The sequence below is a fragment of the Thamnophis elegans genome, chromosome 1 (genome assembly GCF_009769535.1).
Source record: "Thamnophis elegans isolate rThaEle1 chromosome 1, rThaEle1.pri, whole genome shotgun sequence".
NCBI classification, from domain to species: Eukaryota; Metazoa; Chordata; class Lepidosauria; order Squamata; family Colubridae; genus Thamnophis; species Thamnophis elegans.
Window position 1 is genome coordinate 131,574,137 of NC_045541.1, and position 27,571 is coordinate 131,601,707.

Consider the following 27,571-nt stretch of genomic DNA (forward strand, 5'->3'; position numbering starts at 1 on the left):
ATTAGCTGCCAGAAGTTCCATTAGTATGGACAATGGTGAGGAATGCTGGGGATTATAGTTTAATAGCATCTGGATGGTTCTTTGTTGTTCACTGCTGTGCTAAGTGGTTCTATTGTATGCAAAAGACATGATCAAGAACATTTCTCTCTAGTGAGTTCTTGGGTTACTAGCATTGTAAATATTGTACGATAAATAACATTCATCATGGTAGTTGATATTCAGGAAAGAAACTTTCTAAAATGAATTACTGGTTGAAAGGTTTTGGGAGCAACAACTTCCTGTTGACTGAGATGGTTTGGGAACCATCTTTTTTGGGAAGAGCAAGTTACTACACAGTATGTATACCTCTTTAGATTGATTGCAATTGAGATGCAGCCTGTTTAGACAATCATCTAATGCCATCTGGAGTTCACTTACAAAACAGTTAGATAGTTGGAAATAAGTTTGCATATTGTTTTTCTTATTTGCATATGGATATTATGCAGGGGTGGGATTCAGCTAGTTCGGTCCGGTAATTCCAGTGAGCATTTGGCCCTGTGCTTTCCTGTCCTATATTTCCCTGGTTTTTAGCTCAGCTGATTCGTGCGGCACAGCAGATTGCCGCGCATCAGCTGTTTTACTCACAGTCATTGACATAGAAGGTATTTTTAAAGCTTAAAAAGTTCATTTTTTTAATGCTGCATGCGCGCGAAGTGCGCACTCACCAAACTGGTTGTTAAACTGGTTGCATCACCACTGATATTATTCATTTTTTTCCAGATGCCTTTGTCTTAGAGGGAGATTTGCAAAGCCACCCCCAAGTCTCCTAGAAATTACATTCTAACCCTGATTCTAACCAGGATTCCTGGAATTACAATCTTTATTTTGGAGCCAGCTTTACATTCTGACAAATCATCATGAAACTTTCTGGATAGGATCAAAACAAAGAGATAGCAAATTCACAAGCAGATACCAGTGTGATAGAGATAGCTATAAAAAATGGGTGGGGAAAGAGCTGGAATCAACCTTCAACTGAAACTTTGGAATCCTTTTCTTTCTTCTTTAAAAGTCTGAACATCAGGAGAATAGTTTTTGTTTGGGGAAAAAAATGGCATCCTGAGTTTTGCTACGTTTGCTATCATGCCATTATACCAACAATGAATCAGTGTCTAAGAGAAATAAAGGTTGAAGTGAAATATAAAATATTAATCAGAAATAAAAGCTGTGTTTCGATGACACACTTAACTACAAAGTGAGTCATCCATATTTTAGCTCAGTATGTTATGCAAAAAAGCTGGGTGATTAACTGATTGTTGTGAAGGGACAGGCAACAACATTATAGGATCTCAAAGACTGTAGCTCTGGTATCTTTTCCTGGTGCCCCATTCCAGCATCTTGTACTCTACTCCAATATGTGGTTCAAGCCTTAGGTACCCTTGGACTCTGCTTGAAGCTTTTGAATGCTAGGTCAGTCTGTAATAAGACCTCCTTCTTCTCTACAATATAATATTGGATGTGAATGCCAACCTGACAGGTTGAGATCTGGCTGGATCCTGAGGGGGGAGTGTCACCATTTCAGAAGTGTGCCTATTTGGGTTTCTACATTCAACTGGGTGAGGGGGTGGATGTAGTGGAGGGTTACAGCCGGTACATCTCAGTACGGGCGTACCAGTGCCTGCTGGGAGCACCAGGTACCGTTCTGGTACGGTGCTCCCGAGGACTCACCCGCCTGCCCATCCTCCTTACCATTTGTACACACACATGGAGCGTACAGTGCCTGCACAATGCTCTGCCAAGCAGCTGGAGCGTTGTGGGCAGTGGGTGCAAATGGGACGCCTGGCCCCATTGCAGTGTACCGGTTGCAACGGGATCCGGAACGCACCACTGGGGAGATGGGAAGTGAAAGACTAAATATAAAATCATCCTAAAGACTCTGGTGGTTGTTGGGGACAGTGCTCAAGTTCCCTGGCTCTAGGAATCAGTTGGGACTGCTGCTACTCTATCAGCCTCTCTGAAACCTCCCTATCTGATCTGCGTGCTTGACTCTACAGGTGGATAGGCAGTGGAGTTCCATACTTCGAATAAGAAGGGGTAAGGAAATTAAAGATGACCTCAATGGACATACTGTATGTGAGTTCTTTCACCAAAACAACAAAGAGTAAAACACATCATAAGTCCATGACAGACAGGCAGAGACCTCCCCAATGATTCACTGAAATATAAGAAGGTGGGGGAAGGTACAGCACAATCAGACTTGCAAGATTCAGTATTGCAGTCAATCTCAATCAAAATAGCTTTAGCCTTCTTGCGGAATTGATTTCTTGCTCTGGTCTATTGGTTTATGGTTCTGGGGAACTCAATCTGCTGTCCTCAGGAATGGAGCCAGAATCACTTTCACTTCTCTGCTTAGATCTTGGGCAGATCTTAGACAGTTAGGAAGGCTTTAGGACACACAGCTTCTGCTCAAAAGGCAGATGGGCAGGAAGTCCTGGCCACAACTAACTATAGTAATGTGCCTATTTTATTATTATTCATATTATTTTATATTATTTATATTATTTCATATTATTTCATATTATTTCATATTATTTCATATTATTTCATATTATTTCATATTATTTCATATTATTTCATATTATTATTTCATATGTTATATTATTTTATATTTTATATTATTCATATTATTTTACATTATTTTATATGTTATATTTTACTATTTTATTTCAAACATTTATATGGCCACTCAACTCAACTACTGTGACCTTGGGTAGTATGCAACAAAAATGAAGACTAAACCAATATGCAGAATGGTGAACTGAAGGGATGAAAAATACCAGTAGAGGACTCCACTTACCTAGGCCGAGATGCCAGGGGAAACAGTCAATTTTTGTTTGGCAGGGTTGGAGCCTGCGACATGTCAGGAGGGAAGCCTGTTTCAGACGACAGGGGCAGTCACCAAAAACATACAGTATATTTATTTCCTAGGCCCCATGAGTTGGCATGGGGACCTGGAACACGCCCTCTCCATGGGAATGCACAAAGAAGGCAGATATTCTTGTGAGCAAAAGGTCCCAAAGGTGCCCATTCCTGGGATTGGGAGGCATTGTTTGTCATCATTCATGTCACAGTCACCTCTTGGTTGGATTACTACAATGTGCTTCACATGAGGCTGCTGTTGAAGAGCATCAGGAAGTTACAGCTGGTCCAAAATGCAGTGGCATGGATTATCATTGGGTAATCATTACCAAAGTATCATCTTTACATAAGAAAGAAATTTAGCAAATCAGAAATTGAACAATGTAGTAAGGGACCTGAAGATGTGATTTCCAGTGTGGGCTTAGTTTCATCCTCATTATCCTGCAAGCTTCCTAATTTTTAAACAAGGAGCTACGTGTGTGTGCGTATGTGTGCAAAACTCAGTGGAGGCAAGATGGAATGATGGCGTTTGTACTACATGTTTTAGAAACCACAGTCCCAACTGAGAAATAACATTTCTCTTTTTAATGAGAGCATTTTTTGACTTTCGGGCTATCCGAGGTTTCACTCTCTGGTTTGATGTCTCAGATGAGGTTTCAGGAGCAGATTTTTTTTTTTGCCAGTAACCTTTATCTTTCTGTGATAGTTATCAGTTTTCTGCAGAATAAACGTGCTGACATGTTAATTGTGGCATCTTTGGGGAAATCCTAGACCTCCATGACACCTCACTTTTTGTACTGGGTTATAAGCACAATTCCAGCAGACAGAGAATGTGTGTGTCTAAAATGAGTGAAAATCACTGCCTGGAAACATGTCACTGAACTTTGCAAATGCCTTTGCATTAATCTAGAAGTCCTAACTGCACTTTTGCTATCATAGAAGACTGCATTGCAAACTGGCATTGCAGGGCACCAGCTGTTATACTTCTAAAAGTATTGATTATCTCTTTGGGAGTCTGTAGTGTGATTAGCTTCAAATCTTCCCCAGCCTCCCTCCTCCACTAAACAGGAGATAGTGGTAAAGATGATCTATTTGGCAGAGTGGAATATTATATACAAATGAGGTGGACTTTTCCCCTTCTGTTGCCAAGAAGAATGCACAGGATACTGTTAGATACTTGTTCTAACTACAGTGGTTTCCACCAAGGTCCTCTGTTCCAGTAGGAACAGAGGTTTAACCCTATTGGTCGTAGGGTCTGACAGCTCCCTATAAAAGGGCTGCTGTCAGACTCAACCTTCGCTGGATTGTTCTCACTTGTTATACTTAATAAAGAGCTGTTGTTACTGTTAGCCTGTGTGTGCCTCTCCATTACCCGATCCAACAGATACATCAGGATAAAACCAAGTGAGAATGAGAATAGCAATCTTTTGTCTGCACTGAGACCAGGGGTGGGTTCCTGCCAGTTCTAACCTCTTCTATTGAAGAAGTTCCACAAATCTACCGTGCCATTTAGAACCAGTTCCAGCTCCCTCCCCCTGCCTGTCCGGACCACACTTGCCTCGCCCACCGCTCACTGATTGGCTGGCTTACCAATAGCCCCGCCCGCCTCTAAGAGTCATATCTAAACCTTAAAGTCTTAAAGCTGTCAAGTTTGAACACTCCTGCGTTTTTTTCTAAAGGGTTAGGGGTGCAAGGGTCTTGTAACTTGACAGCTTTAAGACTTGTGTGCTTCAAATACCAGAGTTTCTGAGCCAACATTTTGGTTGCTAAGCAAGAGCGTTGTTAAGTGAGTTTCACCACATTTTACAAATTGGCCATGCCCATCCAGTCACATGACTGGCAAGCCACTCCCACCTGGTCACATGGCTGGCAAGCCACTAGCACAAAGCAGGCCACACCTACAGAAGAGGTTCTAAAAAATTTTGAAACCCACCACTGACTGGGACCCAACTCTTTTTAGTTCTTTGCAGCTGAATCATGGCTCAAAAATAATCCCTAGCATGTTTTTTTACCCGTGCACCTAATAGAAGACCCCCCCCAAATAAGCCCTACCTAAGACTTTATGCAACTGGCCACCTGCCCATTCCATCTGGTTGCTCATGGTTCCTTGGCCACAAGGTGAGGCGGGGTGGCAGTGGAGCTCAGGGCTCTGCAGCCAGGCCATCCATGCCCTGACACCTGCCTTGCGCTGGTAGCATTAGCAGCCATGTGCAGCAGGTGCCCACATGGCCGCTAGCCCTCTTCTGCTTGCTTGCAGCTACAACAGAGGAGGACAAGTGGCAGTGGTGCCATGGCCATGAGGTGAGGGAGGTGTCGGGGTGTAGATGGCCTATCTGCAGTGGCCCTGAGGCAAGCCAGTGCAGGGCGCATGTATATACCATTTTATATATATATATATATATATATATATATATATAATATATATATATATATATATATATATTATATATATATATATATATATATATATATATATATATATATATATATATATATATATATATATATATTTAAAGTCACAACCCCTGGTATGCCCAAGTATGGGAGGAAGGTCACACTTCCACTCTCTGTCATTAGGCTCGTCACAAGAGTCCATCCAGACAGAAACCCAATATTTTTTACTGTTGCCTTTTGTGTTACATTTGTTATATTTATGCTGATAAATAAATAAAGGGAGACTAGTATAGATCTATTTCAAGCTATTTAGCTCTCATCAGCTAGCCTTGGGTATGGCTAGCTGATGAGAGCTAAATAGCTTGAAATAGATCTATACTAGTCTCCCTTTATTTATTTATCAGCATAAATATAACATATATATATATATATATATATATATATATATATATATATATATATATATATATATATATAGTGTGTGTGTGTGTATGTATGTATGTATGTATGTATGTATGTATGTATTGTGTCACAACCCCTGATATGCCCAAATATGGGAGAGAGCATACTGCTTCCCTTTTCTGTCTTTCAGATCACCCTAGGAGCTATCCAGCCAGAAAGCCGTTTTTTATGTTGCCTTTGTTACATTTGTGTTGCATTTGTGCTGATGAATAAATAAATAAATAAATAAATAAATTTATTTATCAGCACAAATGCAACACACACACACACACATATATAATATAAAATGTAACATGTTTGTAGTTATATGCAAAAAATACCACATTTTATAATCACATTTTCTGTCAATCAGGAAAAATGCAGATGAACACTAGGGGCATGGACAAGAGGTGAGTTGCTACCGGTTCGCAACAAGTTCGGGGCAAACCGGTAGTGGTATTTTGGCCTTGGCCGCCCAAACCGGCAGCGACCCAGGCTGGCCACACCCCCCAAACCGGTTCCCAATGCCGTTTGCTTTTCAGTAATTTTTTTGTAATTGTTCATGTTCTGCGCATGCGCAGAACAATTTACAGTCAACTGTGCACGCATGCACAGCACATGTAAAGCGCAAATGAAGTAAACCAGCAGCAACGCCGGTAACAACCCACCCCTAGCATGGACCTCTGTGAGTGTGTTAATGTGTGTGTCAAAAAAGTCAACATGGCAGCAGTGACAGAACAACCGAAACTCTGCCACTTCTTTATATGCAGAATATATGTTTAAAAAAAGAAGAGGACTTTAATTGTATGGATTACATTTTGGGGTCACTATTCAAAAGTTGTGAAGTAAACTAGAAGTATTTTTTTATATATTTTAATTTTTTATTAACAAACATGTAAAATATACACACACAAAACTTAGATGCACACCACATTTACGCAATACAATACGAACAGGAGCTTCCTGTTCTTTATAATAGCAATTATCAATCGATACCGCTCACCTTATATTATTCCCCTTCTATTATATTTCATTTGGATTTCACCATTCTTAACCCTCTTATTTTACTCATAACTATTATTTTTTGACTTTGTTATATTCCTTCATTGATCCTTGTTTCTTTCCTCCATCCACCTATACCATTTATCCATATCTGGTAGAATTCTGATTCTTCTTTTCCCTGGATTTCTTTAGTTAGTTGGTCCATTTCAGCACAATCCATAACCTTCCTTATTCTTTCATCTTCGCTTGGGATTAATTTGTTTTTCCATTTCTGGGCAAAGGCAATCCTTGCCACTGTAATTATATGTAGTATTAAATACTGGATTTCTTTTTTGTATTTCGCAGACATTATTCCTAATAAAAAAACTTCAGTCTATTAGTTTTTTTATTAGTAAACTAGAAGTATTATGTGACAGAAATTAATTATCAACTCTAGCACAGGAAATTAATTATATACCCTATCTACATTGAATTTTATAAAATAAAATAAATTTTTTGTCATGGCCCCATCTTTTTTTTTAATATGATTGCTAACTTGCTGTTCAAAGAAGAAGAATAACCTCAACCTGAAATAAGTTGCACATTTCTCATTTTGGGTCTGAATCATGGTAAGAAAGATCTCAACTCAGAATAATTACTGTTGTTACATAGTTTCTAGATCTCATGAGAGATCTGCACAAGGAGCATTCCTAGTACTCTTTTAACCATGCTTACAGTGCCCTGTAATGTAATTCTTCAGCAGAAAAAAATGTTTTTTTTAATGAGTTTACAGAAAACTGAAAAAGTAACATCCTGCCACCCCTATCAGGGGGTTTCATTAGAATTTTGAAATTTTGTAGTTTCCTGAGGTCTCCAGACTTTGGTATGGCAAGATGTCATGATCTGCTCAACTTTCTTCATCTTTGGGGACCAGATTTTATTACACATCAATAATGTGTGCAGGAGAGAGAATTTGAACAAAGACACCTAAGTCTCAAAGATTTAGTGCTCACAGTTTTCATACAGTAGTTGAAACCTAGGCTGCTGTTTTAGTCTCTGTTAATACCACAGATAACAGCTTCTTACTTGTATGATTAAGATCATGAAACCCCCAAAAGCCCCATGAGAGGAGAGAGGCCCCAGCTGGGTTCTTGAAACAGTCTTGATTGGGCCAAGCACAAACTATGACAATGAGCAGCCATTGCATGCTATAATTTGCTGCTCTTGGCCTCCATGTGTAATGTTTAATGAATTATGAATGCTTCACCTTAGCTATTAATACAGGATAGTTAATTTGCCAAGAAATGAATACAGTTGTGCAAAAATCCTACAACATTTCCAGAAACTGGGGAAAGTGTCAGGAACTGAATCAAGGAGGGTGCTATTTTGAATTACACCTTAATACACACAGTCTTAAGATTACACCTTAAATACACATGTCTAAATTAAAATTATATTTTTTAAACTCATCTGTCATGCTTTGAACAGTTTTATCTTCTGCTGAAGTCTATGCATGTCTATTATAAGAATTGAAATGAATACCATAGCAAGTATCCCAATTAATATTGGCCTTGTACTAATCATCTTTTTTATAAGAACCTGAATTGAAGATGAAGATGTTTGCTTATGAAATCTGCTAACCATGGAAAGGAATTTGTAACACACTAGAAGAATAAACCAACACCAGAAGCAGAAAAGTTAAATCAAAAGTCCTGCATGTTGGCATTCTTCTCTAATCTCCAATATACAAATATAAGATGAAAGAGATTTGACCTAGAAACAGACATTTGAAAATTGCTCCAAATGCTCTTTTTGTCCTTTGTTTAATCTTGTCCAATTTTATCAGGGACTGTCTAGATATAAGTCCCTTTCTTGGCAAGATTTTTCAGTAGTGGTTTGTCATTGCCTCTTTCCTAGGGCTGAAAGGCCATACAACTGGCTTTGTGCCTAAGGCACGACTAGAACTCACGCTCTCCAAGTTCTTAACTGTAACCACCCAAACTGGCTCTTAAACATTAGCAGTGATAACAGCCCAGTGGGAACCACAGAAGCAATCTGCCTAACAATAATAATGTCTGCACGGGTGTGTAGGGAGCAAGGAAAGGATTTCTGTTTCTACTAGAGCTATAAGTAGAGGAGTAAACTTTTCTTATGACTAGGACTTGAAAAAAAAATCACCCAAGAGGGTCTCAGAAGGCATGGCAGTGGAGAGGAGACTGAACTTTTCTATCCCTTTAATGAGGATGGTATGAGGCCTGGAATATATCTATGAACAGGTTTGTTAAATTTTGTTCAGCATCCCTGATAAACTTAAGATATTCACGTGCTGATTGACGTATGGTATACAGGAGATTGGACTAGAAGACCTCCAAGGCACCTTCTGTTATATGAGAGAGATGCCCTTTTTGTCACATAGGCACAGAGAAAGAGATATACCCCAATATTTTATTCTACTAAAGACAGAAATTTTCAATGCTTTTGAAACAAAGGGAGAAGAGGTAGTGGAACATGGGGAACAGAGGACAACTTGTACTGGGCTTAGAAAAGGAGAAAATATAGGATGTTAAAGCTGTCTTGTGGATTTATCAGGAAACAGTGTTTTCAGGTAAATTGAACCAGAAGGGACAAATGTTTCAAGGATCTTCTACTATGGTCAACTGGGTAAATTACTGGTTAAAACATGTGCTAAGATTATTTCATTCTTTTTCTCTGCATTGCTAGTATCTCTACATTTTAAGGAGAACTGTAGGATTGGACAGTGGTTGCTGAATTTCAGGTTTTGTTAATTCAAATTGGTGTCAAGTTATTAATTTTATTGTTTTTATAGTCTATATTAAATTAAAACATTTTCTATTTCCCAAAGGAGATCACACTGTTTGTACAAACTAAACCATTTTGTAATTTGCCTGGAACACTCCATGAACTTTTGTAAATTTTTCATAAAGTTAAAAAGGACTTTCAATTTGATTTATTTACTTGATGGCTTTATCCCCTGTCTTTTATTCAAGAACTCAAAATAATATACCTAGCACTTTTTCTTTCTATTTTTCCACACAATAGCTTGCTGCCAGATCTCTTTGGTGGATCAATGATGCTCCAGCTTATTTGAGAGTCACCAGCTCAAGTCATTTTTAGGAAGCCTTCTGTGTTTGGTCTCTTCTGTAGACCACAGGATCTCCATTCTGATCTACTGCTGGGTATCTTTGGTGAGCATGGCCACTGTACCACTGATTGTGACCCTTTTAAAAAAAAATTCTCATGCTGAGCTTGCTCTAGACTTCCTGTCCATTCCAATGATGGGCCTTTCCAAAACTCTGTTGCAGCTCAACCTTCCTTTGCTCTATTGCTCCCCGGTTGTTGGGCCACCTCCTAGCTTAGTTGGGCCACCTCCTAATACCAACAATGGTGTTGTTTTTTACACCATTGTCATGGATGCTGCAGCTGTACACAAATCATGATGGGCTATGTTTTTGTCTCTCCATCTGTCTCTTCAAATATATGGGAAATTTTTAGCTCTCTCTCTCCCTTCCTCATTTTAGCTCCACAAGGAGGGAAAGCCCTGCTGCTGGGTGAGGGTTTCCCCCTTATCTTGCTTGGTAATTGAGGCCCTTTGCAAAGAATGGGGAAAGGGGCAAAGCATTTATTCTGCTTATTATATAAACACGTCCTTTCCCTATCCTGCCTCATCTTTTCAGCCTCAAGGCTAATTACTTGAGTCTGTCTTATATTTTCCTCCATCTTAAAATCAACTATTGTTACATCTTCAAACCCTCACAGCTTCAATCTTAAACTGACTACCTTGGAGCTCACCCCATTCCTAAGAGGACCATAAAGGGGGCCTGCATAAGCGCACCAGCGTGCCTACCGTCCCTCTCCTACCATCCCCATTTATTTGTATTCATTTCCTTTGTTCATGTCCATGTTCATACATATACCTGCTATCTTGTACATGTTTGACAAACTAATAAATAAATAAATATTGACATCTCCACATAGCTCAGCTTTAACTAAGGTGCTGGCCATTGCTATCCAAGTGTCCTGGCTGAGTGTTCTACTGAGATAGGATTGTTGCAGTCTAACAAATGAGCAATTAAATAAAGGAATAGATAGAAAATCTGCAATTATATTTGGCTTGTCAAACTTACACAGAATGAGCATAATAGCTGAGAGGCAAGACTAAAGGCAACAGGTTAAAAGAAGCCCAGATGGACAGTTTGGTACATAGATTAAGACATATGGAATTAGTTAAATTCTCAAAAGTCATTGCCCATGATGGTCAACTTTTGCACTATGATCCAGCTTTCACAGAATATAGATCATTGGAAATCATCTTCCCCAACCTGGGTCCTTCCAGATGTTAGGTAATGGCCCTCATGTCATTCCCATGTTACCTTGATACAACTATATTCTGGCAATGCCAGTTTTCTGTTGAGTTCCCATGATGTTGTTCATCTCATTCCCCTCCCATGATGGGTTTTAAATCATCTTAGCTCTACTGAAATAAAATAGTATTTCTTTATTTAATTTTATTATCTAAGGATAGGTTTAAAGTAGATAAAAATCTATAGTGCTTCACCACACCATGAGCTTGGAAAAGAAACTGTTGTAAACAAGACAGATGTGTATATTAGGGTTTGGGAGATGTAGTCATGTTCTTCCCCTGGAATTAGCCATCCTCTGTCTCAGCCATTTCTCCCACAGGGTTTTTCAGCCCCATTAAACACTTGGAATCTTCCTTATATCTGCTTACCACAACGCAAAGATGCACTAATAATCATTTTTAGAAGACATGACATCACTTCTGCCTTATTCCTGTCTATACTTGTCTTTCAGTGTTCTGGTATATAATATATGCAGTACCTTTCTTTTATTGTGAAATTTATATTATTACGGGACTGGAGGCCAAAACATAGAATGAACAGGTATGTTTGGTCTAACAGAGATGGACTAGGGGTGATATGATAGCAGTCTTCCAATATTTGAGGGGCGATTCTCCAAAGCACCTGAAAGCACAAAGCACAAGAAGCAATGGATGGAAATTAATCAAGGAGGGAAGGAACCTGGAATTAAGGAGAAATTTCCTGTCAGTGAGAAGACTTAATCAATGGACTGGCTTGCCTTCAGAAGTTGTGGGTGCTCCATCACTGGAGGTATTGAAGAAGGTTCCTTACAACTCGGTTATTCTGTAATTCTGATGAGAATTGAATTCCTGAATGAGCAGTGAGTTAGCCCTGCAGTACTGCATTCTCACCATTGTCCGAATACAGTTCCTCACTTACTGCATATATTGGTCCTTCAGAACCTGGTCACCTCAAGACTGAATGTTTGTAATTTACTCTAAATAGGATTGTTCTTAAAGACCCTCCAGAAGCTTCAGCTGGTACAAAATATAGTGGAGAGTGATAATGCGTACCTCCCAGTATGCCTATGTGACTCCACTGTTATTCCATCAATTGAAAGTGGGATTCCAGATATAATTCAGGGTGCTGGCCTTTACCTATAGAATGAAGCCCTTTGTGGTATAGGACTTAGGAACCTCATTATTACAGTTATGACATTTTTAGTCTGGGCTGCCCATGAGCTTGCTGTTTTAAACTGCTTTCGTTGTTTTGTATTTATGTTTGCAATACAAATTGGCAGTGGGTATCTATAATACATTTAAAATACTCAATAGCTGGATAAAAATGCCAAATCCAGCCTAAAATCTGGCTGACTGTGTGGCCAACTTTAATATAAAATCAGGATGGCACCATCTGGCAGAGAACCAGAACAGATGGAATAGAGGCAAAATCAGGAGTCAGCAAAGGGAAGTAAATTTCATGTTAATGTAAATGCTGTCCATAGGTGCATATAGCAGTTTGATTCAAACTTCCGATGCACCCTAAAAAGTTGGCTTTTCCAGCAAGCCGGCCTGGCCTGAACAAAATAAAATAAATGATTGATTAAATTGTTAATTTTAATCTAATTTTTAAAATGTTTTGTTAATATTAATTGGGTTTGTTTTTGGATACTCTATCTAATTTCCTTTTAACTTTGTAATATGTGTTTTTTTTAATGTTGTATGCCGCCCTGAGTCCTTTGGGAGAAGGGCTGCATATAAATCCAACAAACAAACAAACAGGAAAAAGGTCCAAATACTCAGTGCAGTCCAAGACAATTTATTTTGAAAATATTAAAGGGTGGGGGGAGCAGGAATGGTGGGAGGAAGTATGTTGATTAAGGATACTTTGTCTTCCTGACTGGCACAGTAACAATGCAGGGTCATTCACACATACCACTTCTCTAACTTGGTGCTTTGCATACATGTTAAACTGTGCCTCCCACTGTTTGAAGCTGGCATGTCCAATGACATGACAGCTGGAAAATAGGAACAGCAGTTCCTGAGGCCAGAGAAAACTGCCCAAGTAAACTTGAATAATGTTTTTTGTGCAATTTGCTGCACTGGCATATAATCATCTATTTCTTGAGCTTAGTTGGCCAACAGTTTTGATTACTTTTAAATGGGACATTGTGATCTATCATTTTAATTTAAGATTCTGTATGCTATACAAAACACATGTTTAGAAGCAAGGCGATCTTGAATAGATCTGGGAGAACTTTCCACTACTGTATCTGGAAGAGATCACCCCAACTGGCTGGTTAGCTCATATGAATATATATTAGTTGCTTTCCAAACCATCAATAATAAGGTCATTTTAAATATTTTGTTTCTCCTTTTCCAGCTACTGCAGTCATTTGGGAATTCTGAGATTCTTACCAAACTAAAAGGAAAGATATACAAAGCCCCAACTATTCGGAAGGGGGGAGGAATCAAAATTTGAATTTCTGATTCCCAAGAATGAGAGGGCTGAAAGGCAAAGCAGGTTCTTCCATAGCTGAAAATATGCGTTTTTTAAAATATAATCAGAGGACTTTTTTAACACTGCTCAATGCTGTATTTTAGTCTCTTGGAGTTTTTATTGTCACTTCTATCAATTCTATGCAAAATATGAACGGAACTATTTTTCTCTCTTTAGCAGGCGTAAATTCCCCACCTTTACACCAACCTGGTTATTTCTCTGTTTGTCACGCAGCTGAAACCAATCGCGCGCTCTCTCTCTCGCTCTCTTTTTCTCCCCCCTCCCGCCCCACGTTACCGGGTTCTTTCTCTTTAATACCATTTGATTTTCCCAGAGTCGGTATTTTTTTTAAAAAAAATCTGTAACATTTAATTTCAAAGTTTCCGCCCACGTGACTTTCAGTGAAGTCCCTTGAGGCTTCCGAGAACCCACATCAGCTAAAGGGAGGTGAAGAGCCGCGGGAGATGCATTGCTCTGAAGGCCAAGGGGGACGTAGCTGCTGACAGGCGCGGTGGGAGAAGGGGGAGAAAGTGAGCGGCTGGCTCAGAAGACGGGCAAAGAAAAGGAGAGAAAGTGTCCAGTTTAAAGGAAACGGCGGGCTAAGACTACCAAGGCCCGAAGGAAGAAGGCAAGGGAGTCGACAGGCAGGGGGTGCTGCGAGCCATGCCCCATAGCTCTGACAGCAGTGACTCCAGCAGCTTCAGCCAGTCCTCTTCATCCAGCAAACAGGTACTGTGTGGGGCCACTTTCTGTCCATTGAATGATACCCTTAAAAGGAGGTATATTGGGAGCAAGGCTGCAGTACCCCTACTGCAATCTAGTGGAATTCAACAGGTGAAGTTTGGCGAGGCATTAAAAATCAAGAGATGAGGAACTGTTCCCCAACAACTCGTCTCCCCTTTGAATGAAATTGACCACTCTGGTTTAGGGAAAAGGTTGAAAGAGGGACTGATTTCAGCCACCTATCAGCTGCAATTCTGGGATTTGTGTCTAGTACCTGCTAATTGGAGAAAGCTAATCTAATGGCCCTGGAGTGGTTTTAATTAGAATTGTCCAGTTCTACCAAAAAATAATAATAATCTCGTACTCCTATTTCAAAATTATCCCCTGTAATGTGGAAAGTTCTGGGGGATCCAGTTTTTTCTGCAAAAGGCTAGGGACTGATTGATGGATTAAAATTTGTTAAGGGCATTTTTTCTACTGAGAGATGTGATAAATTTTCAAATATTAAAGTATCAACGTTTTGCCTTCTTAGGAATGGGGTCCTAAACTTGGGAAAAAAATACTTCAGCTGTGTGCAAAATGCTCTTAGATTTGTTTATACATTAAAGATGGAAGAAAATTCTAGAGGACTACATAGCTAGATGTTATCAATGAGAGACAATAAAATTATATCACCATAAGAATCTTTTTTTAAAAAGTAGGGTAGAAATCTTGGATTATTACAGCAAACCCAATGCAATGTGTACACATTATGCTATTCTTCTTAAGCAAAGTTCTGCAGAGTGCAGAAAAAAGTAAGAAATAGAAAGTTAAAGAGATTAAAAGCAAAAGGATATGGATAGATAATAAAAACGAAAAGTTAAAACTAGCTTATACAAACTTTACTATTCTTTTCAATATCCTTGCAAACCTCCTTTGATTCATCAGGTCCATGTATGCTTTCTACTTTGCCTTTTTGCTCTTTATGTTTTTAAGCTACTCCTTTCTATTTAAGGAGCTCCATTCAATTAGTATTTTCTTGGACTGCTCAATACCCATTCATTAATTCATCACATAATCTGTTCTTGTTTTATACATGTTTTATATATTCCTTTCCTACTGCATCCAGTTTACTTTTGTCTTTCTCTTAACATACCCAACTTTTACTTTCATAAACAAAGTGGCAGAAACACACTTTTATATACAGCAATTTTTGCTCACCCACAAAATATTTATTTATAAGAGACTATGTACTATCTATTCCTTCCTACATGCATTTGCATATTTTAAAATTTCTCCAAATATTTTCCAAATTAAAAAAATCTACCACAGTTCTATATAGAAATTGATCTGCTTGCTTTAGTTTTTTTTTACTGTTATGTATAATTTGCAGTCATTCATTCTGTTTCCCCTACCAAATAACTAATTTGATACAGTAATTTCAGCTCATATTTTACCTTACAGTCTATTGCCTGCAATAATTTGGGTTCTCTAGCAACCACATAACCCGATTTGCATACAAAGGTACATATATAAAGTACACATTCTCAACTCCCACCAGCACACCACTAAAATCATCAGACTTCCTTTAACTGACTGATTATGTGCCATCAAGTCAGTTCAAATCTTAGCAACCATGTAGCTAGAGTTTCTCCAGGATGACCTGTTCCCTTTCTGGTCTTTAAGGTCTTTCAATGGTACACCCAACTATCATACATTTCTGGTCCATACATTCCAAAAGAAATAGATTGGAAAAGTATATTTGTATTTCAGGACTCTTCTGATGATATGAGGAAAGTACAAAGAAGAGAAAAAAATCGCATCGCAGCTCAGAAGAGTCGGCAGAGACAGACACAGAAAGCAGATAACCTGCACTTGGTAAATGCTTCTGTTATTTTCATCTGGATTTCTGGGATATACTACTCATTATTAATATTAGTATCTCCATTTAAATCTTGCTTTTCTAGCCAGAAAGCACACAATGCACAATGTAATTTAATATAAGGTATAATATGATATATAATATAATAATTAGCATAGCACAGCACAGCATAGCATAGTCTGATTTAGGCCTGTAGCAAAATTTAAAGAATTGCTTCTTTATATAAAACTGTGAAACAGTAGATCTCCTACACTTTGCATGGCTGCATTGAGGCAAACCTAAGGTCCCTTGAGTAGCACCTGGTGATTGTATCAACTGCTCAGAGTCTTTGGGAATGGGTAATGTACAATAAAAGAAATACATATACAAAATGTGGTGGATAAAATTGCTAAATTTTTATGACAGGGTTGAGGGTTGGGAATAGTTTTAAGACTGGAAATGATAATTTCCCTCCCTAGAATTTCCCATTCCCCTTCAAATAATGTCCTAAAACTAGATTTATTTTCATTTTTTGTGCCTTCTCACATTTTTTAAAAAAGTTTTAACAATCCCCTTTTGTAAATTTAATATAGGAAAATTATCCAGGTTGTACTTACTTACTTGTATATTCCTTTTAATTATTAAGACATCAACCTGTTTTTAATATGTCCACTGTAGCATCTATTTTCATATTGTTTATGGAGCTTATCATGTTTAAATCTACTTTCAGATCAGTCTCAATTCTGTCCAAAGTTCTTGCATAACTTTTTTTCAAAATAGTTTTTTTATAGAGACAGACACTCTTAATATTAACTTCTGAGTCCATCTTCAAAAATATCCTTCAATATGTCCAGTATTAAAATATTTCGCTTCATTCTATATTACCAGAGTTTTGGCAACACAGAGCTTTCCCAGAAAGTGGCCTGGATTAAGAAATTCTGTAGTCCTGAGTTGGATTGGGGAGTGGTAAAGAGGTTCAGGGTAGCCATACCCTAGAATGCCTCCAGATATATCTAGTAGGTTAAGTTATAGCTTTAATTTGGCAAGAATCTGACCATTAGGTGTAAGCAAATAAAAGTTTGAACCAGTGGTTAAATTCAATTTTTTACTACCGGTTCTGTGAGTGTGGCTTGGTGGGCGTGGCAGGGGAAGGATACTGTAAAATCTCCATTCCCACCCACTCCAGGGGAAGGATATTGCAAAATCTCCATTTCCCCACCCCCCGTTGGGCCAGCCAGAGGTGGTATTTGCCGGTTCTCTGAACTATTAAAAATTTCCGCTACACAGAACCTGCTGAATTTCACCCCTGGGTTGAACTCGATTGAGCTTTCAATATGATTTCTGGGCTTGGACCTGACAAATTGTAAATTTTAGCTACTTCTGGTTCCCTCTAGTGCCCAATCTTCAAAGTTTCATCCTATCATGCTTTTTAAGAAAATTCAAAACAATAGTATTTTCCCATGCTATTGGGAAAATGGAAAGGATTCTTACAATTATTTCCAAAATCTTATTTCAAATTCATTCTGGACCCTCAATTTGTTTTACTCACTTTTTTGCTGTTTATTCCAAAAGAATCAAGTCTTTACATTTTTATTTAAATTACTTTTGCTAAAGATTGAAGAAAACTTGCCCAGTTCGGTAAAACCTGTCAACCAATCCAGTTCCTAACAAACAATTACCTAAAGTGAAATTAGAAAATAAAACAGAAAGTATGTGAACCCTATTTTGAAGGAACTGAGATCAGTTCACTATTCCCCACCCCCGAAATACTTGCCATCAGTGCTTGATTACAACTCACATCATAACATAACAAAAATGCACTAAGCTATGGAAAGCTGGTTCAGGGTCTCCAGTACTGAAAAAATAGAACATATAGCTCTTGTTTCAATCATAAATTTCATTTATAATTCAAAATATATATTTGTTTATTCTCAGGGGCATTTTATCTCTTGGTAATATTTAGGGTGAGCTCAGCAGACAAATCATTAAATCCTTTGAACTTTAGAATAATTACTTCTTTTCAACTCACTGAAATACATTTTACATGTGTAAGATAATCTACCCTGAATCTCATTAAGAGCTTGGGTCTTTTGTTCCATGTTATGCTATACATGTAGAAAGATAATGATGTTGGGCATCATGGCATGTGTTGAAATATCAATGAATTCTGTGTGGGTGCCAGCCCTACTTTTTGATATTCAAGTTTCCCAGAAAGTCAGGGTAACAGAGTAGTACAGTGATGGCAAACTTTTTCGGCATCGAGTGCTGAAAAAAGGGAGTGTGCACACAGGTGCGTGCCACCGAGTGCAGAAAAGGGAGCACTTTGCGCGCTCATCTGGGCTGCAACAAGGAAGAGGAGCTGTCCAGGGGGCATGTGCATGCCAGAAAATGAACTTCCGATTTCCGGCATGCATGCTTCCGGTTACTGCAAGTACCAGCAAGTATTTTGGTTACTGCCTCATATGCGCTGATCAGGTGGCCAGCACACAGGCTCATGCCGGAAAACAGAAGAGCATCTCTTTTGGTTTCTGGCTCTGCCGCATGCAGAAAGGTCTGCTGATTGTTGCATGTGCATGCCCGCCAGAAACCTGGAAGTGGAATGGGTGACACTGTGTGTGCCAGGCAACATGGCTCCCACTTCGGGCATGTGTGCCATAGGTTCGCCATCACAGGAGTAGTGATAGCCTCTCATCCCTGAATTTCTGGAGATCACATAAAACCTGAATGTTATTGCCTAGTTTGCATAAATAGCAATTGGATTGCCAATTCTGCTTTGGCTGACCACTTCAAGAATTAAATGAACAATGTGAGTGTATGCAACCATCTCTGTATTTTAAAAAATCCTCTTGCACATAAAAAGCATGGAAAGGTTTTCAACCCTGTCCTCTTGCTTATATGATACCTTTGAGAGTGGGGGGCTTTTTTTTGCTCTGAGAAAGAACTTGGCCATCTGACTCTTCACAAGAACTGTGAAGTGATTTAATCAAGAATTGTTTTTTAATCTGTTGTATGCTTTTGACTGAACCCAACTTGCAAACTCACCTTGCAGCAAAGTTTTACATGTTTGTCAATAATTTCAATTTTTGTGGTTTCTCTTCAAAGGGGGCAGGGGGTAATTGCTGAGGTTTACCACATGTGATATGTAACTCTTGTCTGAGTGCCATGAGCTTGCTTGAGAATTTGGCAGCTTGGCCTTCCCCAAGCTAAATGAATAACAGCATGAAGAAACATCCGCACACAAAAAGGCCTCAAATTCAGAGATAGCCATTTGGGGAAAGACCTGTGTTATAGTATCCTGGCCATCTTACTCGCTAAAAGCCAGCTTGCTTTTCAACGAGGCCTTGGGGAGAACAGCCATGGTTTCAACTGATGAATTTCTACACAGCACTGCCTCTTTCCTTGCAGCTGCTGAAAGATGCAAGCAAGACTTTCCTTCTTCTTCAGTGACACAGTTTCCTGTGTCAGGTGGTTTTGCTAAGCAGCGATGGCAGTTACTGACCCCCTCCCTTTCCCCAGGCTTTTGCTCTCAAGGGGTCAGGATGTATGTGGCTTAGGTTGAGGAAATACAAGTGCTTGATGAAGGCTCAGTGAGAGGCAGTAGGAACGCACAGTGCAGGATATGTTGCTGTCATTTCTCATAAGTTGCTGGCTGGGGGCAGAATGCGGCCAAGCGCAGAAATGTCATCCGCTGACACAACTAGGTCTGGGTTTGCCCAGACCAAGTTTACAAGAAAAAACATCAAAATGGAAACTCTGCAAAGATGTTATTACAGAAAAACACCCTTTGCCCAATAAAAATACAGGCTGGTTAACCAGACTACGGTAATGGTTGTATGGGAGCAAGAGGGAGATCTGTGGTTAGAACCATAATGTATGGGGAAATATTTTTTCATAAATTTGGTACAAGGTAGGGAAAATTGAAAATTCTGCCCTTTATAACATCTGTTTCTTTCTTTGAACCAGAGGAGAGCTTTGCATAGCCAATCCTGGCTAACTGTGAAACAAACCAAGATTTAGTTAGTGTTTGAACAGCACAGCACCAGATAATCCCAGGACTGTAGCCTAGATTTATTATTTATTTATTTATTTATTTATTGAATGTATAGGCCGCCCAATCCCGAAGGACTCCGGGCGGCTTACAAAGAAGGGGAAGAAAAGAAAAAGAAAAAAAAAAGAATGGTTTAAAATTCACAACACACATTCATTCTAATTGGGGCTGGACCTTAACAATAAGGTCAACAGCCCCAGGCCTGCCGGAACAGCCAGGTTTTAACAGCTTTCCTGAAGGCCGTGAGAGTGGGCAAGGCCCGGATATCTGGGGGTAGCTGATTCCAGAGGGTCGGAGCAGCCACAGAGAAGGCTATCCTCCGGGGGCCCCCCAGCCGACACTGACTGGCTGACGGCATCTGAAGGAAGCCCAATCTGTGGGATCTTATCGGCCGTTGGAAGGTATGTGGCAGTAGGCGGTCTCGCAGATACGCTGGTCCTAGGCCTTGTAGGGCTTTAAAGGTAATAACCAACACCTTGAATTGCATCCGGAGACCAATTGGTAGCCAGTGCAGCTCACGGAGGACAGGTGTAACATGGGTGTACCTCGGTACACCCAATATTGCTCGCGCGGCTGCATTCTGGACTAGCTGTAGTCTCCGAACGCTTTTCAAGGGTAGCCCCATGTAGAGTGCATAGATCAGCATTTCTCAACTTTAGCAATTTTAAGATGGATGGACTTTAACTCGCATAATTCCTCAGCCGAAATGCTTGAGCTGAAATCTTAAAGATGCCAAGATTGAGAATCATTGGTCTAGAACAAAAAGTTAAAAAAAAATATTGGAAGAGGTACTGGCAAGCCTCTTCTGCATTATTTCTAAGGAAATTTAAAGGGGATGTCCAGGAACTCACCAGGATGTCAAGCCTGGCTTGAGGGAGTCTTTATTGTTACCTTTCTGCAGTGTAACAAATGGTGGTATTGGTTTCTTGTTCAGAGTTCTTTCTTTGCATGAACGTTTGAAACACTTGTCAGTCAGTAAACCAAGTAAAGTAGTAGTGCCAGAAGTGTCTGTGACAGCCTGCAAGGATTCCTGGGACTCCAAATTTTTCCCTCCTCATTATCTATCATACCCGGCTATCTCTGCTTCATAATTTTGTTTCTTCCTCTTGCATTTCCTGATTCTTCCTTGCTTTGTTCCTTCAACTCCCTGCTGTGTTTCCACTTTCTCTGCTTGCTCCGTGTGATATCTCAAGCTGTTTGCTCCTAACGCTCTCTAGTGTGCTGTCGCCCACTCTACTTGACCTTTCCCTTTACGCCCACCTCATCCTCTGCCCAAGGGGGCACCTGGGCAAGGCTCATCACTGCTTTCTCAGTTTTCCTGGTCAGTTTGCTTCCATGCTACTCTCCTGGCCACATTTGCTCCTGGTCATTTGTGTCTTATGTCAGTGCTATTACATTTAAAGGTTCCTGGGTCTATGTATTCATTTTCTGTTTTTAACTAACATTAAGTTTATTAACATGCCCCTCTCCCCCCAAAAAACTCCCACCTCACAGGCCTGTAAAAAGACAAGTATGGCTTCCAATCCACAAAATTATGTACCATTAAAATAAGAGCTTTGTCATGCTTATATACCCTGTTTTTGAAACAAGCTTTGGACTGCCTCATTGTACCTGCTTGTTCCCTTCATCCATGATTTACAGGAGATTAATTAACAGTATATGAAACAGCAAAATAATGAGTTCTTCATAGTTGATGAAAGATGCAATCTATCTTCACTTTCTCTATGCAGATGACCTTATGGTGAAGCAACATTGCCCCACTCCTCCCCTGTATTTCCCATTAAAGAGATATTCACTTAAACGCCTAAGTAGCAATTCTCTTGAAAAATAAATCTCTTGGGATTGTAATACTGACACCTACCAATCTGTCACCTTCTGAGAAGAAAAGAATCCTCATGTGGCTCCGAGGTGGCGCAGTGGTTAAATGCAGCACTGCAGGCTACTTCAGCTGACTGCAGTTCTGCAGTTTGGCTGTTCAAATCTCACCAGCTCAAGGTTGACTCAGCCTTCCATCCTTCCGAGGTGGGTAAAATGAGGACCCGGATTGTTGGGGGCAATATGCTGACTCTGTAAACCGCTTAGAGAGGGCTGAAAGCCCTATGAAGCAGTATATAAGTGTAACTGCTATTGCTATTGCTATTGCTCTCCTCCTCTTAAAAGCTGGTTCAAGGAACAGAGGTAAACCATGTTGTTCCAGTTGATTTCTTTTGCTTTGCAGAAAGCATGACATGAATAATGTTGATAATGTAGGTAGATCTGGAAGAGAGTCAAGTTACTTCTGGGCTGTCTATTTGCATATTATTGGTAAAGAGGAAACTATTACCAAAAAAGCAAGGCAAGCAGGTGTAGATTTGTATAAAGTTTGCATATGCTTGACTAAATGCAATATAAATTCATTAGATATAATATATATATCACCATCTTCATGAGCACTACAAGTCCTTGACTTACAACCATTCTTTGAGCAACTGTTTAGAGCAGGGGTGTCAAACCCGCGTCATCACGGTGGTGTCACATGACATATTACGACTCCCCCCCCCTCTTTGCTAAACTGGGTGTGGGCATGGCCAGTGCGTGGTGCTGCGAGTTTGACAGTCCTGGTTTAGAGTTACAGCGGCGCTGCAAAAAGTGATTTAAGACAGGTTCTTGCACTTATGACCGTTGCAGCATCCCCACAGTCACATGAGAAAATTTGAGTGCTTGGCAGCCGGCATATATTTATGATAGTTGCAGTTCCTGAGATAATCTGATTGCCATTCCCAGGCAGATTACAACAAGCAAAACCAATGGGGTTGGGGGATGGATTTGCTTAACGATAGTAATTCATTTAATTGCTTCACAGTTGTGGCAAAAAAAGTCACAAAATTGGACATAATTCACTTAACAATAATCTTGCTTAGCAATTGGAGCAAGGACTACCTACTAAATAATACAATACAATACAATATAATAGCAGAGTTGGAAGGGACCTTGGAGGTCTTCTAGTCCAACCCCCTGCCTAGGCAGGAAACCCTGCCTACACCATTTCAGACAAATGGCTATCCAACATCTTCTTAAAGACTTCCAGTGTTGGGGCATTCACAACTTCTGGAGGCAAGCTGTTCCACTGATTAATTGTTCTAACTGTCAGGAAATTTCTCCTCAGTTCTAAGTTCCTTCTCTCCTTGATAAGTTTCCACCCATTGCTTCTTGTTCTACCCTCAGGTGCTTTGGAGAATAGTTTGACTGCCTCTTCTTTGTGGCAACCTCTGAGATATTGGAACACTGCTATCATGTCTCCCCTAGTCCTTCTTTCTATTAAACTAGACATACCCAGTTCCTGCAACCGTTCTTCATATGTTTTAGTCTCCAGTCCCCTAATCATCTTTGTTGCTCTTCTCTGCACTCTTTCTAGAGTCTCCACATCTTTCCTACATCATGGTGACCAAAATTGAATGCAGTATTCCAAGTGTGGCCTTACCAAGGCATTATAAAGTGGTATTAACACTTCACGTGATCTTGATTCTATCCCTCTGTTTATGTAGTCTAGAACTGTGTTGGCTTTTTTGGTAGCTGCTGCACATTGCTGGCTCATATTTAAATGGTTGTCCACTAGGACTCCAAGATCCCTTTCACAGTTACTACTGTTGAGCAAGGTACCACCTATACTGTCCCTGTGCATTTCGTTTTTCTTGCCTAAATGTAGAACCTTACTCTTCTTGCCTAAATGTAGAACCTTACTCTTATTTCATATTAAATTATTTATTATTGTGTAAGCATATCACACATCTGCATTGTTTTGCTATTAGCTAATAATCCCTTAGATCAGTTCCCAAACTTGGCAACTTTAAGACTTGTGGACTTCAACTCCCAGAATTCTCCAGCCAGCAGTCCACAAGTCTTAAAGTTGCCAAGTTTGGGAACCACTGCCTTAGATGTTTCCTAATATTTACTGGCGTATCATCTATTGAATTTTTGTCCTTATCTCACTTGCAGTTTAACAGCAATATTAGAACCCTCAGGCAGCCCCATTTCACAATGTAAATGGTCTAATAATAGTAGCAATGTGTTGACAGAGAGCAAGAGGAATTTATATGGTGATGTTGAGGTTGTCCATTCTGCAAGAATCATTTGGGAGAGTAGTGGGACATATGGAAGGAAGTTGGCAGAAGGGGTGTCACTGAGATGGTGAAGGCAAATGAGGTAGAAAGTAGGCTGTCCTCAGGGAAGAGGAATTGTGACTGCTCACTACTGCCCCACTACTAATCTCCTAACCTCTTCCAAAGTACTACATAACAATCCCTGGTCTCCAGGCTCTAGCTAAATTCCTGGTCTTCCCTAGTGTGGCTTTCCCCTGTTTACAACTTGGTTATGGATGACAGCAAAGACTAGTTTGTATCACGGAAACCTGTATGGAGAATGACTTTCACTGGGATATGCCCATCCGGGTTTCAAGTGTTACAGCAGGCATGACTCTTGACATGCAAATAAGAGTGGCTCTGATCATCTGGGAAATTAAGCAGGGAACCATGTATAATTGGTATGGAGCCTTGACTGCTAGACTTTATGGTTGACCCCAGGCTTTTGGTGTTGAAGGACTTCAATTTATGTTCCCCAGGACGGGAGACAGTTTATACATTTTTGTCCACCATGACAATCAAAGACTTATCCCAAGACTTATCCCAAGATCATGGACTTAACCCATGCAGAGGATTATATAATAGAAGTGGGGGACATATCTCTTAGCCCTTTGAGATTTTATTTATCACATTTAGATAATCATGGTCGGATCATGCTTTAATTTATATAGACTTTTACTATACCACAAGCCTTCATGGGAAAGAAGGGCCCATTCAATCAGTCTGTGCCACAGGCACCTGATGGATCCTATGTGCTTCCATGTGACACTTGTGAAGTTTCTGGAAATGAAAGCATTCTATAGAGTGCTTGGTTGATCACAAAGATAGATGACTGACAGCAGTGTAGCTTACTGATTAAGACCTAGCCTGATTCCCAGCAAGATAGAATGATAGTACATCTGAAGTTATATTGAATCTGAATATATTTCCTCTTTAACTCTAGATGGGGCTATGCTCCTCAGGACGAAAGTGGTTTACAATTTAGGAGTTTTTCTGACTCACAACTCTTGCTCACCATGGCCAAGGGAGATTTCACACCGTTCTATTTTATGTGCCAGTTGCAATCATTCCTGGATGAAAGAACTTTGTACACAGCCCCTCATGGTCTTATTACTTTTCGATTTGATTCTTTCCGTTCAGTCTTTAAGAGACTGCCCCAAAGACTATTCAGATGAGGAACAGAGGGTTTGCTGATAATCCACATGTAAAAGGAACCCAGGGATGATGGCTCCTCTTGTAAGGAATAGCTTACCCCTTATTGTCTTACACTTTCCTCCCCTCCCTTCCAAAATATTAGGGCTTCTAAAAGGTTATGAAACTCGTCTCTTCAGGAAGAATTTGCAGAATATAATAGTTTAGCCTGTCCCCAGGGATCGGCTAACGGCCTTTTTTCTATTTCAGTTATCCTAAAGTTGTAGATGTAAACTTTTTTGTATTTGTTTATTTATTTATCCACTCAATGATTTGAAATATATGGTTACCCATTTGCCAAATCAGCCTACAATATTGATTCAGAGATTACTGATGGGAACTGCCCAGTGATTGGTTCCTAACGATTCAGACTGGTTCAGCCCAACCAGTGGTTTGGCGGCCTGGGTTGCTGGAACCGGCAGTGACCCAGGCCTGCCACACCCCCGAAACAGTTCTCTGGGCGCCGCCATCTTGTTTTTCAATTCTGCATATGCACAGAACAATTTAATTGCATTGCACATGTGCGCATTGTGTGCATCAAGCGCACGCAGCGCATGCACAAATGAACCAGCAGTAGTGCCTGCCAGAACCCACCTCCTGGAGCTGCCTTTGTTTTAGGAAGGGTGATGAGAAATTCATAGCTTTAGTAATTCACCAGTCAATCAGCATCCAATCTGATTTTCCCTATCTCATCAAAAAGGACAATATATTTTAATAATCAAGTAAAACCATAATGAGCATCAGAAGAGAATTTCATTATCCTTGGCCAGATATCCCTAGAGCCAGTGGAGGCCAATGGTGTACAAATTGATTGTACAACGGTGAACAGTCAATTGTAATTGCATATATTCATGACAGATTTATGTCAGAATTCCTGTGTGAGAATTGATTAATCATTCAGGTGTCATGGTGACATATAATGGAATGTTTTAAGAATAGCCATACTGAAGAGGATTGCAATAAAGATTCTCCTAGTAAGTATGGAGGGAAGTGAGGGTCTCACTAATTTACTGTATTTAACTCTGGTTCTGTGAAAAATTATTAAAAGCTTTAAGTGCACAATTAATTTCACTACTTTGATATAACACAATTAGAATTTTTATATTCGTCTTGTTTCGCAAGTGGGTTGATTACCCACATTTATTTCCTATAATGGGGACTCTAAGGCTTTGATATATCCTGTTTCTTTTCCTTCATTAAAGGAGAGTGAAGACTTGGAGAGACAGAATGCTGCTTTGCGGCGAGAAATCAAACAACTAACAGATGAACTGAAGCAGTTTTCCACAATGTTGAATTCGCATGAGACTCACTGCTCGATTCTCCAGACACAACCTCCAGTCCCTTCAGAGGTGCTTTTTGCCCCAATTGCTTTTCCTCAGAGCCATATCAGCTCACCTTGTTTCCAACACTGATATCAACACTTGGATTGGGGGAAAAAAGCTTGGATTCCATGCCTAGAACAATGAGATGAGGTTTCTGCCTTGGACAGCTCAGAGTATCCTCATGTCTCTGTTTAGCAGAATGAGGAGTCAAGATGTCTTGGATCTGGCCTTGGGCAGATAGCAGGACGTAAAAGAAGAGTTGCTGCAAAGGGCTTGCGTTGGGGAATGAGGTCCCGAGAACAAGATAACCACATATTTCTGTTATTTGCACTGAAGTACTGCAAATTGATATGTGTTTTTTTGCAAAATGTGTATGCTACTGGCTCTAGGAACATGACTCAGAAAGTGGCTAAAAGAAATACATTACTAAATAAAATTTTTTTTAAAAACAAACAACACATACTTTATTTTAAAGTCTGATTTTTACTTTCATTTCTATCAATTCCTCCCCCGCCCCATTCCAAACCCTTAAATAATGGGACAAGAAAAACATTGGGAACTGTAGAAGTCTGTGAGCCAAACCTTGGTTGTATTATCACAGCACAACAAATCACACAGCCAATCACTTTACTTTAGTGCAGTGTTTCTCAACCTTGACGACTTTAAGTCCTCTGGACTTCAACTCCCAGAATCCCCCAGCCAGCTGGGGAATTCTGGGAGTTGAAGTCCACAGGACTTAAAGTCGCCAAGGTTGAGAAACACTGCTTTAGTGTGTTCTG

General features: G+C 39.8%; 1 protein-coding gene across 1 annotated transcript; it reads left to right on the top strand.

The window, feature by feature from the left end:
- Window positions 1-13,977: 13,977 nt before the first annotated feature.
- BATF (basic leucine zipper ATF-like transcription factor) lies at window positions 13,978-27,264 on the top strand. Its single transcript, XM_032229940.1, has 3 exons — window positions 13,978-14,279; window positions 16,026-16,130; window positions 26,673-27,264. The coding sequence occupies exons 1-3, from the start codon at window positions 14,214-14,216 to the stop codon at window positions 26,880-26,882; spliced, it is 381 nt and encodes a 126-aa protein (XP_032085831.1). The 5' UTR covers window positions 13,978-14,213; the 3' UTR covers window positions 26,883-27,264.
- The last annotated feature ends 307 nt before the right edge of the window (window positions 27,265-27,571 follow it).